At 43.9% G+C, this 16,870-nt stretch overlaps 1 protein-coding gene across 1 annotated transcript in view; it reads left to right on the top strand.

Annotated features, from left to right (window-relative positions):
- The window catches only part of CSMD1 (CUB and Sushi multiple domains 1), a 2,494,699-nt gene that overhangs the window by 1,078,516 nt on the left and 1,399,313 nt on the right, over window positions 1-16,870 (top strand). The window contains exon 6 of the mRNA XM_040430026.1: window positions 16,732-16,844. Within this exon, the coding sequence (XP_040285960.1) occupies window positions 16,732-16,844 (113 nt within the window). The remainder of the gene's footprint in view (window positions 1-16,731; window positions 16,845-16,870) is intronic.

Here is a 16,870-nt window from a genome sequence, read left to right as displayed (position 1 = left end):
CAAATTGTCCATCAATCAGGTTAACCCCAGCCCCACTGTCCATAAATACCTCGATTTCCACAGTTTTGGACTCTAGCACAACCTCGGCAGACATGAGAAATCGGGTACTACCAGTAAATGACAAAAGTACGTTTTCTTGCTACCCCCCCACACCATCAGTAATTGGGGGATCAATTATTTTTTTTTGTTTACACCTTGACGCTGAATGTATGGACAAATATTCATGAAATGTCCCTTCTTTCCCCAACAAAAACAGACTCCCTTGATATGACCAGGGCTCTTACCAGCAGTCCCAGGAGTAGCTTCCCCCAATTGCATAGGCTCTTCACAAGGCGTAACCACAGGTTTCTCTTTACCATAGGTGTCAAAGGAAGCTGCCACCTTTTTTGACAGTATGTCCCGAGGATAAGGACACTTAGATCTCCCCCTCAGGCTTCTATATAGATGTACAGCAAGGGACATGGCTGTTTCCAATTACTTAGGTTTTCATGAAAGGCCAATGCGTCCTGCAGCCTCTCAGATGAACCCTGACAGAATTGGCCAAGGAGAGCAGGATCATTGCACTCCGGATCCGTAGCCCATCTCCTAATCTCAGAGCAATAGATCTCCACGGAGTGTTCCCCCTGCTTTAAACCACGTAACTGTGTCTAAGCCTGAGCGATACGATCCGGATCATCATAAATAAGACCCAAGGCTCTAAAACATTCATCTACCGACTGGAGGGATGGTGATCCAGTCGGCAGAGAAAAAGCCCAAGACTGTGCATCATCCTTAAGCAAAGAAATTATCATACCCACAAGTTGACACTCATCCCCAGAATAGTATGGACACAGCTTAAAGTACAATTTACACGATTCCCTGAACCAAATGAAATTGTCACTACCCCCAGAAAATGTGTCTGGTAGGGCAACCGTAAGACTGTCGCGCGGAGGTCAGCTACCTGCAGCTGTTTGACCAGTACAGACATAGGATCCATAGATGCACTGACCTGAACCAAATGGCGGTTTTTGTGGCGGTTTATAATGTCACGATCAGTGTGGGGAGAGGGAAACTCCATACTGAACACAGGAGGGAAGGGGAACAGGAACTGGGCCTGGAAACTAGGGATAAACAGGTCACCTCCTAGACAACCCTAATCCAGGCCCTGACTACCTATTAATATGAATTGACCTTGAAGGTACAAATATTCATAAGCAGGATACCTAAGCCCTAATTTCCCTATAAGGCACTGGAATAAGTATAGGACCAGAGACAACCCATTCCTCCACAGATGCACGAATGGAAGTCTCTGTCTCAGGCCCAGATACAACAATAGGGAATATAGCAAATACAAACAAACGCGACACTTAACTTCTGTAGAGATGGAAGAACAGGAACACCAGAGAGGATCTCACACCAGCTCAGTCAAACCCAAATGAAGCTATCAACTGCATAGTCAGAAGGGTGGGGTGAGACTATAAAGGGTAGAAGTGATGACCCCTGAGCAACAGCTGAGAAAGGCCTCATGCACACGACCATTTTTTTTAAGGTTCGCAAAAATGGGGTCCATAGGTCCGTGATCCGTGACCGTTTTTTGTCCGTGGGTCTTCCTTGATTTTTGGAGGATCCACGGACATGAAAAAAAGTCGTTTTGGTGTCCGCCTGGCCGTGCGGAGCCAAACGGATCCGTCCTGACTTACAATGCAAGTCAATGGGGTCGGATCCGTTTGACGTTGACACAATATGGTGAAATTGCAAACGGATCCGTCCCCCATTGACTTTCAATGTAAAGTCAGGAGTTAATATACCATAGGATCTGAGTTTTCCCCAATCCGATGGTATATTTTAACTTGAAGCGTCCCCATCACCATGTGAACGCCTCTATGTTAGAATATACCATCGGATTTGAGTTAGATCGTGAAACTCAGATCCGACAGTATATTCTAACACAGAGGCGTTCCCATGGTGAAGGGGACGCTTCAGGTTAGAATATACTAAAAGAACTGTGTACATGACTGCCCCCTGCTGCCTGGCAGGTGCTGCCAGGCAGAAGGGGGCAGACCCCCCCCCGTATTTAACTCATTGGTGGCCAGTGCGGCCCCCCTCCCTCCCCTGTATTTAACACATTGGTGGCCAGTGCGGCCGGCCCCCCCTCCCTCCCCTGTAGTTAACACATTGGTGGCCAGTGCGGCCGGCCCCCCCTCCCTCCCCTGTAGTTAGCACATTGGTGGCCAGTGCGGCCGGCCCCCCCTCCCTCCCCTGTAGTACTGTAGATTCATTTGTGGCCAGTGGCCCCCCTCCCTCCCCCTCCTAATTAAAATCTCCCCCCCTATTATTGGTGGCAGCAGAGAGTACCGATCGGAGTCCCAGTTTAATCGCTGGGGCTCCGATCGGTAACCATGGCAACCAGGACGCTACTGCAGTCCTGGTTGCCATGGTTACTTAGCAATTTTTATAAGCATTATACTTACCTGCGAGCTGCGATGTCTGTGACCGGCCGGGCGCTCCTCTTACTGGTAAGTGACAGGTCTGTGCGGCACATTGCTTATAGCACAGACCTGTCACTTACCAGTAGGAGGAGCGCCCGGCCGGACACAGACATCGCAGCTCGCAGGTAAGTATAATGCTTCTAAAAATTGCTAAGTAACCATGGCAACCAGGACTGCAGTAGCGTCCTGGTTGCCATGGTTACCGATCGGAGCCCCAGCGATTAAACTGGGACTCCGATCGGTACTCTCTGCTGCCACCAATGATAGGGGGGGAGATTTTAATTAGGAGGGGGAGGGAGGGGGGCCACTGGCCACAAATGAATCTACAGTACTACAGGGGAGGGAGGGGGGGCCGGCCGCTCTGGCCACCAATGTGTTAACTACAGGGGTGGGAGGGGGGGCCGGCCGCACTGACCACCAATGTGTTAACTACAGGGGAGGGAGGGGGGCCGGCCGCACTGGCCACCAATGTGTTAACTACAGTGGAGGGAGGGGGGCCCACTGGCCACCAATGAATTTAAAACTGGGGAGGGAGGGGGGTGTGCCCCCTCCTGCCTGGCAGCACATGATCTCTTTCAGGGGGCTATGATCCGCACAATTAACCCCTCAGGTGCAGCACGGATCCGTGTGTGTAAGTAGCCTATGGCCACGGACCACGGACGCGGATGCCAATCTTGTGTGCATCCGTGTTTTTTCACGGACCCATTGACTTGAATGGGTCCGTGAACCGTTGTCCATCAAAGAAATAGCACAGGTCATATTTTTTTGACGGACAGGAAACACGGATCACGGATGTGGCTGCAAAACGGTGCATTTTCAGATTTTTCCACGGACCCATTGAAAGTCAATGGGTCCGAGAAAAAAAACGGAAGACAGAACATCTGTCGCGGATGCACACAACGGTCGTGTGCATGAGGCCAAAAGGGAAGTAGTCATTGACCCTATTAATACTAAATCAAGAGAAATCAAGGAGGCTGTTAGATTCCTCCACGCTCAGCCAATCTCCTTGATTTCCTGACATCAGTCACCTGAGGGACCGTGACAGTAGGCCACCTAGATGATGCCCTCAGAAGTAGCTCCAAGCCACTTACAATATTTTCAATGACACAGTGAGTCCAGACCTTCTGTGTGTCATTCCTCTTATGATAAATTCTTCCCTTAACTTGACTTAAATACAGGCAATTATTTGTACAACCTTAGTAAACCAAATAAGTGTTTCCATTCTGGTCCTGAACCTATTACATATTAAGTGTAAGATGTAGGAAGTTGTGGGAGAAAATGAAAAAAAAATATAAGTTTGCTAGTTTTGGTTAATCAAGGTCACTGACTTTATAGTGCCTTTTATCTAGTGTGTTGAGGTTAGCTTTAAGAATGTATCTCTATCTCTATATATTGCACAAGCCTTTCCTCTAATGATGGAAACACAAGTTTATCAAGAGAGACACAACACATTATTATAACCTCTGAATAACTGACATGCCATTAAACTGCTCTTCATTGGTTAATTTAAAGCCTGATTAATTGCAATAAAAATCTTTCTTGCTTCCACAAAGGTTGCTAATTCTGAGAATATCATTGACAGATACTGGCTAATTGAAGTTGATAGCAATGGACAAGAAAGAAACACAACGTCCTACAGAGTAACAGCAATGCATTATGTGTTTGTCCTGTAATGTGTCACTGGTAGCACATACAGGTGAAACTTGAAAAATTAGAGTATTGTGGAAAAGTCCATTTATTTCAGTAAGGCCTCATGCCTACGACCGTGGTGTGTTTTGCGGTCCGCAAATCGTGGATCCACAAAACAAGGATGGCGTCCGTTCGCGTTCTGCAATTTGCGGAATGGCACGGACAGCCTTTAATATAAATGCCTATTCTTGTCCGCAAAGTGCGGACAAGAATAGGACATGTTATTTTTTTTTAGCGGAGCCACGGAACGGAGCAACGGATGCGGACAGCATAGGGAGTGCTGTCCGCATCTTTTGCGGCCCCATTGAAGTGAATGGGTCCGCATCCGAGCCGCTAAAATGGCGGCTCGGATGCAGAACCAAACAACAGGCATGTGAATGAGGCCTAATGCAAATGAAAAGGAATTGCAGTAATGCAGCTTAAAATTAGAATTTTGTGAAAAGGTTCAATATTCTAGGCTCAAAGTGTCAGCCAATTAATCTATACCCTCTGAACAAAGGGTACCTCAAAATGTAAACTTTAGGGTTTCATAAGCTGTAAGCTATAATCATCCAAATTATAACAAATAAAGGCTTGAAATATCTCGCTTTGCATGTAATGAGTCTATCTCATATGTTAGCTTCACCTTTTAAGTTGCATTACTGAAATAAATTAACTGTGCAAGATATTCTAATGTTTGTTTCACCTGTATAACCTTACATGTCAGATATATTTAGTATATATTTCTTACTTGTGATTGTTCTAAAATGAGAATAAAAAACAAACAAAAAACTTACAAATATTTTCATTTAAAACAAAGGGTCCTGGAAATCACTGTGTTAATGTATATATCTACACTGTAGATGATAAATTCAGTTTCGGTATATTTAAAAAATACAGACGCTCTGTACCATTTCAATCAAGAAGTGGGCAAGTAATACACTATTCATTCCCAGCAGTCTTTGGAAATACAGTGCATAAGGCAATGTTAATCTGTATAGAGACTAGTGATGATCGGGTCTCCTCCCCGCTACGCAGCCAATAAACGTGCAGGTAAGTACTGCCCTCACTGTAATGCCAGTAGCCATGTTGACTACTGGCATTACAGTGATTGGCTGGCCGGAACTCGTCATCGGGTGACCATGTTCAGCTCATTCATAGTCAGGGAGAGCTGAGCATATGAAGGGACAGAGAGTGTAGGGAGTAAAATTAAATATTTATTTTGTACAAAAATGTTTCAGAGACCCAAAAGTCCTTGTAAGGACTATTGTGTGTGACAGCAACAATATACTGTATGTTTGTAGCGCAACCTGTGCTAAATTGCTCAGTGTTAGGGAGAGCTGTGCATAGGAAGGGACAGACAGTGTAGGGAGTGTAATAGGAAGATTTTTATACAAAAAACTTTTCAGAGACCCAAAAGTCCTTTTAAGGACTATTGTGTGTGACAGCAGCAATATATATTTTTAGGGCATCCTGCGCTAAATAGCGTCTAATAGGCCGCTGCGGACAGTTAAATTATCCGGGAGATTATCCTGTTTAAAGTGTGCGCATCCCTAAAATATCAGTGACATCCAGTATACTTTTTCCATAGACAGTGTCCGCTGCGGACAGCTAAATGATCAGCGCCACATCTCCAGTGTAAAGTGTGCGCATCCCTAAAATATCAGTGACATCCAGTGCACTTTTTCCGTAGATGTGTCCACTGTGGACAGTTAAATTATCTGCGCCACATCACCTTGTGTGAAGTGTGCGCATCCAAAAAATATCTGTGACATCCAGTGTACTTTTTCAAAAGACTGTGTCCTCTGCGGATAGTGAGATTAGCTGCGCCACATCTCCAGTGTAAAGTGTGCGCATCCCTAAAATATCAGTGACATCAGTGTACTTTATCCGTAGATGGTGTCCGCTGCGGACAGTTAATTATCCGTGCACACATCTCCTGTGTAAAGTGTGCGCTTTCCTAAAATATCAGTGACATCCATTGTACTTTTTCCGTAGACGTTGTCTGCTTCTGACAGTGACCATACCAGGGCCACATCTGCACTGTACTGTGTGCGCTTAAATTTTTTATCTGTGACATACATTGTCATTTTTCTGTAGACGGTGTCCGCTTCTGACAGTGACCTTACCAGGGCCACATCTGCAGTGTAACATGTGCGCTTCAAAAATTTATTTGTGACATACTGGCAGCTTTAAAACCATACTTCCCCCAGAACCCAAAGACTTTGGTTTCCCAGAAGCAGCTCGGCGGGTCATGGGATTAACGCTGCCGGATCGCTGGTCGTCATCGTTTATGGTCGGAACTACGACGTAATCTGATCGTCTTTAATCGACTTTCGTTTTTGATCAATAAAAACATTCTTAGCAAATGCTTTCACTTTGGTTCGTCTTGCGCCGGTCCAAGAATTTCACCTTTAGCAGCGCAATATAGATGCCCCCGGCCGTCCCTCTTAATAATGGCCCCAGTTCCGAAAACCAACAAAATAGAACTGGAGTCCTATTCCATTATTCCTATCTTTAAACACTTTGTACATTTTTTCAATTGTCAGCTAAGCAGCAGGCACTCTCCCATAATTTTTTTAATTGTTAGCTCAGCAGAATGCCCACAACCATAGTGTTTTAGAGGGTCAGCTCAGCAGCCCCTTGCATATCATTTTTTAGAGGGTCATATCATCTGCAGGCCCTCACATATAATGTTTTAGAGGTTCAGCTCACCTGTAGGCCCTCAACTACAATCTTTTAGAGAGTCAGCTCACAAGCAGGCCCTCACTTAGAATCTACTACAGGGTCAGCTCACCTGCAGGCCCTCACCTAATTATATCTAATAGGTAATTTGCGCGGATGCTGCCTTGCTTGGATGTGGTAGCCATAGCTGTTTCTCAGGAATCGAACAATGATTCCCCCTTACCCGTGGTCACTGTGGTTGGCGCTGAAAATAACATTGAAACTTGATAGGGCAAGTCGCCAGCACAGGGACATGCGATCAGCCCCAGGTTATCTAGAGTCACCAAAGCGGCAGTAGGCCCTCGCCCATAATGTTTTAGATGGTCAGATCAGCAGGCGCTTGCTCCTAATGTTTTTAAAGGGTCACCAGCAGGCCATCAATCATAATTTTTCAAGGCTATGTATGATGCTCTCCTTTATGTGTAACAAAGGATGTTTTGGAGTGCCAGCTCCTTGTAATTTTTGACAGCCCTTTCACTTAGTGCATAGGCTTTATGAGTGTAGGAGTCCCACTACCTGAACAATTGAATGAGGCCCTCCTTTATGTGATATACAGGTTGTATCGGAGTGCCTCTTCCGTAACTATTCCGTAATTTTTGGTAGCACTTGCACTTTATATACAAGTAAATATACAGGAAAGAATGTTTCCTAACTATGTTTCCTCTAAAATCAATTTTATCTTCTGTTTTGTGCGTGTTATTGTCAGTCTGTAAAAGTGGCGTACTACTCGGACAACATGGTTCCCAGCAGCGACCTGGGAGTCCAAGATGCATCCAGACATCCTCCCCATGCTGTTCCCGAACCATTTCAGTGGTGTTTCCATCAATTTCAGACCTTTTCCTATGAACCAGGCACCCTACCCTCTTTAGAGCAGGGGGTGCATGGTTTAATGCTCGGGTTCTCCCATTGACTTTCATTATACTCGGGTGCTCGGTAGAGCACCCGAGCATCCCGATGTGTTCGGACCGAGCCCCCGAGCACTATGGTGCTCGATCAACACTAATAGATACAAGTTTTTACTGTCACGCCCTGCCCTGTGGGTGTTCTGAGGAGATCTGTCAGAGTTGATGAGGTGACTCGATCTGACAGTTTGTTTTGTTTTGGGTTTGAGCAGAATCCCACCTCCTCCCAAGTGTTGCTCTTTAGGTAATTGGTGAGGTTATTTATTCCTCCCTCTCCCTATAGCCTTTGCAGGTTATAATTATGCCTTGTGTGAGGTCTGGAAGTTTGTTGTTCGTCTGCTCCAACACATCTCTAGATAAGTTCTTTCTCCTTGTTCCTTCTGTGTCTGTTTGACTAGGCCTCTAGGGTAAAGCTAGCTCCTTCGGGTGTTGAAGGAGCTGGGTGCCTCTTTCCCTCTTCCCTACAGCTGAGGGTTTGGGTCAGTGTGTTCTAGTCTTAGGTACGTGGGCATGTGCATATCTACCATTGGGATATGCACATGGGCACTTAGGGAATGTGTTTTAGGGATTGCTAGGAGGTGACCCCTTTGTTCCCTAGCATTTGGGACCTAGTCAGTTGTTTTGTTTGCTTTGCCGTGTTCTGTTTCCTTCCTTATCTTACCTACCATGACAATTACCAGAAGATGATGGATTTCTTTATATTGGTAAATGTGAACCTGCAGTGAGTAGAGTATGGAGTGGGTTTGAAATTGTCCTTCTTCAAGGCAGTAAAATCTATACATCCTACCGAACTTATATTTCCCACTAACTGTAATCCCAGTTAACTAATCTATCAATTGTATCCCAGACTAACTAATCTTTAAAAAAAAAAAAATTAACAGCAAGTATCAAAGTGCCAGAAAAAAAGTCAAATATGCCTCTGGCTGTGGTTGTAAGGACGAAGCTGTGGCACAGAAATTATGAACAAGTGGATGCTGATAAATATTTTCATAACTGAAAAATTCCAAGATTATTTTTTGTGCTTCATCTACAAGGGACAGACATGGACAGTGAGCCCTAACTAGAACTCCACCTACTTTCCCTGCCTATTTGCAGTGCAAGCACTAAGGTGCAAATCCACAATTGGTCAATGTTCCCTACTCTGGTAAGGTGCAAGACACACAACACAGGGACAAAAACAAGACACAAAGACAGAGTCATTCTGAAATGGGTCAGAACCAGGAGGAGAACAACGCATCAAATTGAAAGACAGAGAGTAGTCAAATAGACAAGTTGAGATCAGAACCAGACGGGAAACTCAGAGCCAATACGTTAGACATAAAGTGTTCAAAAGGACTAGCTGAGGTCAAAACACTAGTAATCCAAAATATGCAACCAAGAACACAGCTAGTGAGTCATAGACTATCACTGGCACAAGGCCAGGAAAGGTAAGAGGTTTAAATTGAGCACCGATTCCCAGGATCATTAGTCAGAACACTAGCATACAGGAATGGATCAGTTCAGCAATTAGCTAACTGCTAGTTTCCTCCAGCATACAACCACTGTGGGGAGAAAGAGCTTTGCATCCTGTTGCTAAGGATGTTGTTGCATCACCATGGGCATGGCTTAGCAGCGTGTCTCTCCCGTCGCAGCTGCGCCAAAGCTGGAGATCTTGCTGCTGGAGCCTGGACAGGTAAGTTTCTGACACTATACATATAAGAGCAGGGAGTTTACTTATACAACTGATCACACAGCATGGGCATGATCAAACTCATATTAAAAATTATATTTAGACAGTGTATATTTTTCATTATTAACTAAAACAAAGAATGAAGAAGAAATGAATAGCGGCACTCACCATAAAGTAATATTTGCAGATTTATTCTGGTTAAAAACTGGAAAGTGCGGGCACCACACAGATGAATCAGGCAACAGCAGTTTCGCGCTACCTGTGCTTTGTCAAGCCTCCCATGACGTGGTCGGGGGGTGTGCACAATTTATAACACTCGCTCTGACGCGTCATGCTGAACAGGTGAGATGATCATTCCCGATCAATGCATAATACATACATCAAAACAAAATAAACCCATGTGAAAAAAACACGTCATAGAAAAACAATTCAAACAAAAAACGCCATTATTAAAACTAATGCAATGGGTTCTCTAGGACTGAATGACAAGAATGACCTGGCGGTTTTTCTTTGAATTGTTTTTATATGACGTGTTTTATTCACATGGGTTTATTTTGTTTTGATGTATGTGTTATGTATTGATTGGGAATGATCATCTCACCTGTTCAGCATGACGAGTCAGAGCGAGTGTTATAAATTGTGCCCAAACCCCGAGCACATCATGGGAGGCTTGAAAAAGCACAGGTAGCTACGGCTGTTGCCTGATTCATCTGTGCGGTGCCCGCGCTTTCCAGTTTTTAACCAGAATAAAGCTGCAAATATTACTTTATGGTGAGTGCCGCTATTCATTTCTTCTTCATTCCTTGTTTTAGTTAATAATGAAAAATATACACTGTCTAAGCTAACTACAACTACCTTGGGGAGGGTTTTAGGAGGTACTATAGGAGGGTGAGCTCAGCGTTTTTCGCGCTACAACCTAAGTACCCCTGATGAAGCCGCACCAGCGATAAAACATGTTGCATGGGTTGTGCAAGTTCTTTTAGGCTAGCTGACATAATTTAGCTGTTTAAAAACGAGAAAAATAAGTTGTGCTTGTACATATGAATACTCCTGCGGGAGAACAGGGAAAAAGTGTGCTTGAATGATGGATGTATGGAGTGCTGGTCACACTAAGTATCAAATAGTAATACAGTTATTTTTGCTACTCTGTAGCCCTAGCAGTTTGCTGTTCACAAAATGAATACAGCTGGCAAAATACATTTCAAATTATCTATTTGTTAACATTGTTCTGTCACAACTTAACACATCTGAACACACTGCAGCCTGTTTGCTGTCCCTGAGTTCCCAATTGAGATCATACATATCCATGACATCCATTGCCTTATATTAGACAACTTCAGCTCTAATAAGTCAGCTGTGTAACAGCATCCCCTGTGCGACGCTGTCCCCCTGCTTACCGCCACGGTTCCGGGCACCGTGCTCATCTGTGATTGTGGTCTGTGCTTCCCTGTCTCTGCTGCAGCTTTGGACTCTGCCTGTGTGGTTAGTATTACCTTTGAAGATTCTGCTCCACAACTTCCATTCAACCTGAACACTGCTTGAACTTGGCTTCGGTTGTGGCAGTACGAATCACTCCCTGGGTAGAGCTGAGTTGTGTCAGGTGATCTCGTTAACCTATCCTGGCTCTCCTGCAGGTACTTTAGTAGCTCAGCCCTCTAGCCAGATGCCTCAGTGTCAAGGTCCTAATCTTGTGCTAAAGAGCGTGCTTGCCACTCGTGTTCCTGACTTTGTGCTTTGTTCCTGGACTTAGTTTATTCCTATCCCAGCCTGCTTGCATCGCCTTTCCTGTGACCGACCTAGATTGTCTGACCTTGACCCTTTGCTCGTCCTGATACATCTCTGCATCATCCTCCGGTACCTGTCTTGTTGCTCCTGGTCACGACCCTGCCTGGTTTACTACGTCTGTAATGTCGGTACCTTCGCAGGTACCTCCTGGTCTGCCTGGACCAGCTGTCACTGACTGGTTTAAGCTCCAGAGTAGCCACTGGAAACTACCGATGGTCAAGCCTATCCTCACCATCAGAGGCTCTAGTCAAATCCAGGTAGTTGTTTAGTCACGCCCCTCTTGAGTATTGCTAGTCAGTGGCACAGTGGGTTCACATCCTCTGTTCCATTATAAGCTGACAGACTTTGGGAACAACTGCGTAGATTGTGTAGGCTGTGTGTATATTGGTTTATAATTGGAGTGACCAGTGGATGATGAGGCCTATTGAAGGGCGTGTTCATACTAGAATACTTAGTTAATAGAATCATGGAGAAAACAAGGTAAAAAACTAGCCAAGTGCTGTCACTACTACTGTTAAAAGTTGATATACCTATAAAGATATGGTACCTCCTGTTCAAAAAACATTTTACACATACAAGCACGGTACTGTTTTCCTGGTTTGGCCCTCCAACTCATGACATCATCATAGGTTCTTCAGCCACACTTTTCTCCTTTACTGCAGTGTGGAGACCTTAAATATGGAGAGGACCGCATTTCTAACAGTCTCATTCTTGTGCTAAATGGTCATTTAGCCTCTTCCCTGATTGAAATTATCATTGACATCTGTGTTGAGCTAGAAAGAGAGAGGGAAGTCTGCAGGTGCACATGTCTCTCATTGATCCAGCAAAACGCTAGGCTGGATCATTAAGGAAGCAATCAGGGAAGTCTGGCACTGGTGGACCACCCTGACTATGGACTATAATGGAGGCACTTTTTAGCAAGATTTTTTTCTTGCTAAATAGTGCATCTTATAGTCCAAAAATACAGTAATTGTGTAACGGTGTCATTCTAAGGTGAATTATGAACTCTCTATATAATTATGTATTTAGTTTTTTCATTATTTTCCTATATAATATAAAGTTAATGCAAGTCTAAAGCTTAAATATAAAACACACACAGAATCATAACATCAGCCTTGATGACAATTGTTCACAAGTAAATGTCACGCTCGTGGGAGGAAAACACCACGCCGAGCATACCAGAATAAGGCCTGAAAACTAAGGAAGGAAGATGGACACCTTCTGGAGAAAACCCTAACTCCAGTCCTGACAGACTTCCAGTATGAACAGGCCCCAAAGGTAGGCAAGTTCATACACCGTATACCTAGAATCTTATCTCACCCTATAGGACCCTGGAACTAATGTCAGGACTGAGTCTAACTGTTCCTCCAAAGAGAAGGACGAACAGGAGTCTCCCTCAGTCCTAATGACAAAGAAAAGGGAAAGGCAACATATATATATATATATATATATATATACAAAATACAAAAGGGAAAGGAAACACTTATCAGCCAGGAACCAAACACAAGCTAACCACAAGTCCAAAAGAAGCTATAAACCGCATAGCATAGTGGGAGAAACAAAAATAGAGAAGGTAAAATGACCACAATAGCCACATTTCAGATCAAAGCACTTGTTGCCATTCTCACAGATCTCCTGCCACCTGTCGCGGGAACGTCCATTTGTCTTGGTACTTCCGTGACAGTAAATGACTGCAGTTCTAGAAATATTGTTACTTTTTAGAAATATTAAACCTTGGTCTGGGTTTTGTGGCTGTAGTATGGATGCTTAAGTGTAGCATTCTGAAACTGATTCTGTGAGAAGTAATACTGATTCAGTTCCATGAAAACTAAGACCTTTTGCACACGAACGTGTGCCTCCGTGGCCATATTGCGGCCCGCATATGACAGGTCCGCAATACATGGGGCACCGGCCGTGTGCATTCCTCATCACGGATACAGACCTATTCACCTGAATGGGTTCGCAAATCCAGAGATGCGGAATGTAAGCACTGAACAGAACCCTACAGAAGCACTACGGACTGCTTTCATGGGGTTCCGTTCCATGCTTACGTTCCTCAAAAAGATAGAACTTGTCCTATCTTTTTGTGGTACGGTTGGATCGCGGACCTCATTCAAGTGAATGCAGCATCCCCACGGTCAGTTCCCGTGCATTGCGGACCGCAATTTTCAGTCCGCAGCACGGGCACAGGCAGCACACGTTCGTGTGCAAGAGGCTTAACAGTGATAATGAGAAAATGAGAAGTGAAGGTGCAAATGAAAGTACGGTATAATGTTCCAGTTATTTTTGCAGATTTTTATTTGAGGTACATTTTAACCCTAGAAGAATTTATGTTACATTTAAAGGGTAAACTTTTCTTTTACTAATCTTTCTTCTTCCTTTTTTTAATTTTATTATACATTTAAAGAGGACCTTTCACCGATTTTGACCCTATGAACTAACTATACAGACATGTGGAGCGGCGCCCGGGGATCTCTCTGCACTTACTATTATCCCCGGGCGCCGCTCCGTTCTCCTGCTATGTCCTCCGGTATCTCCGTTCCCTAAGTTATGGTAGGCGGAGTCTGCCCTAACGCTGGCCAATCGCATTGCAGAGCTCACAGCCTGGGAGAAAATAACCTCCCAGGCTGTGAGCTCTGCGCTGCGATTGGCCAGCGCTAGGGCAGACTCCGCCTACCATAACTTAGGGACTGGTATCTCCGCCTACTATAACTTAGTGAGCGGAGATACCGGAGGGCATAGCGGCAGAACGGAGCGGCGCCCGGGGATAATAGTAAGTGCAGTGAGATCCCTGGGCGCCGCTCCACATGTCTGTATAGTTAGTTCATAGGGTCAAAATCGGTGAAAGGTCCTCTTTAAAGTGTACCCTGATTGGATGTTTTCATGAATAATTTAATCCAATATAATTTCTAAAAGTTAATAGATGATATTGGCTCATTCACCAAAGACTTCATTATAATGTTATTAAACATGGTTAGATATACTATGATTCTTTCATTATTATCACACTGTAGAAGCTTGAGATTGCTGTAGCATCTTATGCTCTTTTTTCTTAAGGAATTTTTTGTATAAAAAATTACACAAAGATAACCTAATAGGATAATTATGAAAATAAGTATCATAAACTGTATACAGCAAGATAATTTATACTATATTCTCAGCAAGAAAGAAGTGTCTGTGTTGATTTCAATTCCTTGCACAGGTTTTCTATGTATTTTCATTTAGGCTGCACAGAGCTTAGAGTTACTGTTGCACCCTACTTTTCTTGTTGAGACTTTGATGTTGTAGGATTTCATATCAGTCAGATCAAAGACAATAAGCAGATATGGGTTACATTTTTTATTTATCAAGACATATTTCTTTTTAGCCTACATCACGCAATGCAGTTGAACCATGAAGTATCATTTGTATTACAGCAGCTTCCTTTTTTTCAACACACATACAGTCAGGTCCATAAATATTGGGACATGGACACAATTCTAACATTTTTGGCTCTATACACCACCACAATGGATTTTAAATGAAATTAACAAGATGTGCTTTAACTGCAGACTGTCAGCTTTAATGTGAGGGTATTTACATCCAAATCAGGTGAACGGTGTAGGAATGACAGCAGTTTGCATATGTGCCTCCCACTTGTAAGGGGGCCAAAAGTAATGGGACAATTGTCTTCTCAGCTGTTCCATGGCCAGGTGTGTGTTATTTCCTCATTATCCCAATTACAATGAGCAGATAAAAGGTCCAGAGTTCATTTCAAGTGTGCTATTTGCATTTGGAATCTGTTGCTGTCAACTGTCAACTTTCAAGATGAGATCCAAAGAGCTTTCACTATCAGTGAAGAAAGCCATCATTAGCCTGAAAAAACACAACAAACCCATCAGAGAGATAGCCGGTCACACACATTCGTATGAGCACATTACTGCCTGACGAAGGGCACACCTTTTGCCCAAAACGTTGCTTCAGTCTGAAAAAAGGACCACTATGTCCGGCTAATACAAAATAAAAATCAATTAACCAAATTTGGAGTGCTGTCTAAATTGTTGAAGATTTATACGTTCCAAAAGGTGGAGCTAGGAACACACCGAGACGTGCACCCAAACCAGTCAGCAATAGATAGAGTGCTGTGATCACTACGAGATTTTCATTAGAAATTTTTGAGCACAGTGCTGTTGTCTGAGAGTGAGCTGTTCAAAAGGACATCCCTGTGTCCGTCCAGGCCCTGTGCCGGAGGAAGGACAGGGAGTATGAAAGCCGGACTGTCTGGCCTAAAACCGGACCTCTGGCCACCATAGGGGCAGGCTGCTGTGGGGGTCACAGTTAAGGGGGCGGTATGTAAGGAAGGCCAGTGTTAAGGGGCAGATTTCTGTAGAGGCTAATGTTAAGGGGGCATGGTGTGGTGGAAATCACTGTTAAGTAGATGGGGTACTGTGGAGGTCACTAATAAAGGGGCGACCACTGTGGAGGTCATTGTTAAAGGGGCGGGCTGCTGTAGAGGTCACTGTTAAAGGGGTGGGCTGCTGTGAAGGTCACTATTAAGGGGCAGGATGCTGTGGAGGTCACTGTTAATGGGGTGTGTGCTGTGGAGGTCTCTGTTAGGGGAGCAGGAAAAGGTGGAGGTCACAGTTAAAAGGACAGTCTGCTATGGAGGTCAGTGTTAAGAGGCGAGGTGCTATAGAGGTCACTGTTAAGGGGGTGGGGTGTTGTGGAGGTCACATTTTAAGGAAATGGAACTATGTGGAGGTCACTGTTAAGGGGGTGGGTTATTGTGGAAATCACTGGTAACGAGACGGGGTACTGTGGAGGTCACTAATAAAGGGACGGACGCTGTGGAGGTCACTGTTATAGTGGATACTGTTGATATCTTTTAACGACACACAGAAACATTAAATGAAATAGATGAAATATACCCGTGCGAAGCCGGGTCCTTCTGCTAGTGGGTTATGCAATTTAAAAGTACATAAATAAGTAAATAAATAAAAAAAAAAAGGCTATTTACATCTTGTACCCCCCTCCAATTGTGAACTGATCACTGGCAGGAGCAGTCATATGCCATACTGCTGTCATTAATGCCGAATGATGGGAGCCATACAGAAACCAGATTGTGCAGAGTCTAAGTAGCAGAGCAGTGTCTGAGAGTACAAACAGCGCTATCTTATACTTCCTGAATCCTGATGGAGGGATACAGGCAGCTACAGCACAAACAGAGGCAGTGTCTATGAGAGGGAAGAGGGATCATGGTAATACTACTATAGTAAGCTATGGAAGCAAAAAAATAACTGTGCTGAGCAAGATAATGCAAATTAAAAATAAATACTTGGAAGTTTATGTGGCATAACCTAGTGACTATCTAGGCACAATTACTTTAGGTCTTTTTCAGTATTTTGTATGTTCAGAAAGTCCATTTTAACACATCTGCCAAAATATGCAGTGCACTACATAAACTAGCTATTTAAAACTAGCTATACTAAAATATAACTGTTTCTCTCCTATTAAATTGACTGTTTTTACTTTGTAGGTTAACTGGGATGAGCCTGCCATCTCCCGTTATAAGCAATAAAAATTGGCTGCGTCTTCATTTTACATCTGACAGTAACCACAGAAGGAAAGGATTCAATGCTCAGTTTCAAGGTACAAGTAATTTCTTAATACCTAAT

The sequence above is a fragment of the Bufo bufo genome, chromosome 4, assembly GCF_905171765.1.
Source record: "Bufo bufo chromosome 4, aBufBuf1.1, whole genome shotgun sequence".
Classification (NCBI taxonomy): Eukaryota; Metazoa; Chordata; class Amphibia; order Anura; family Bufonidae; genus Bufo; species Bufo bufo.
The sequence above is the reverse complement of the archived record's forward strand: the minus strand, read 5'-3'. Positions and strand labels throughout refer to the sequence as shown.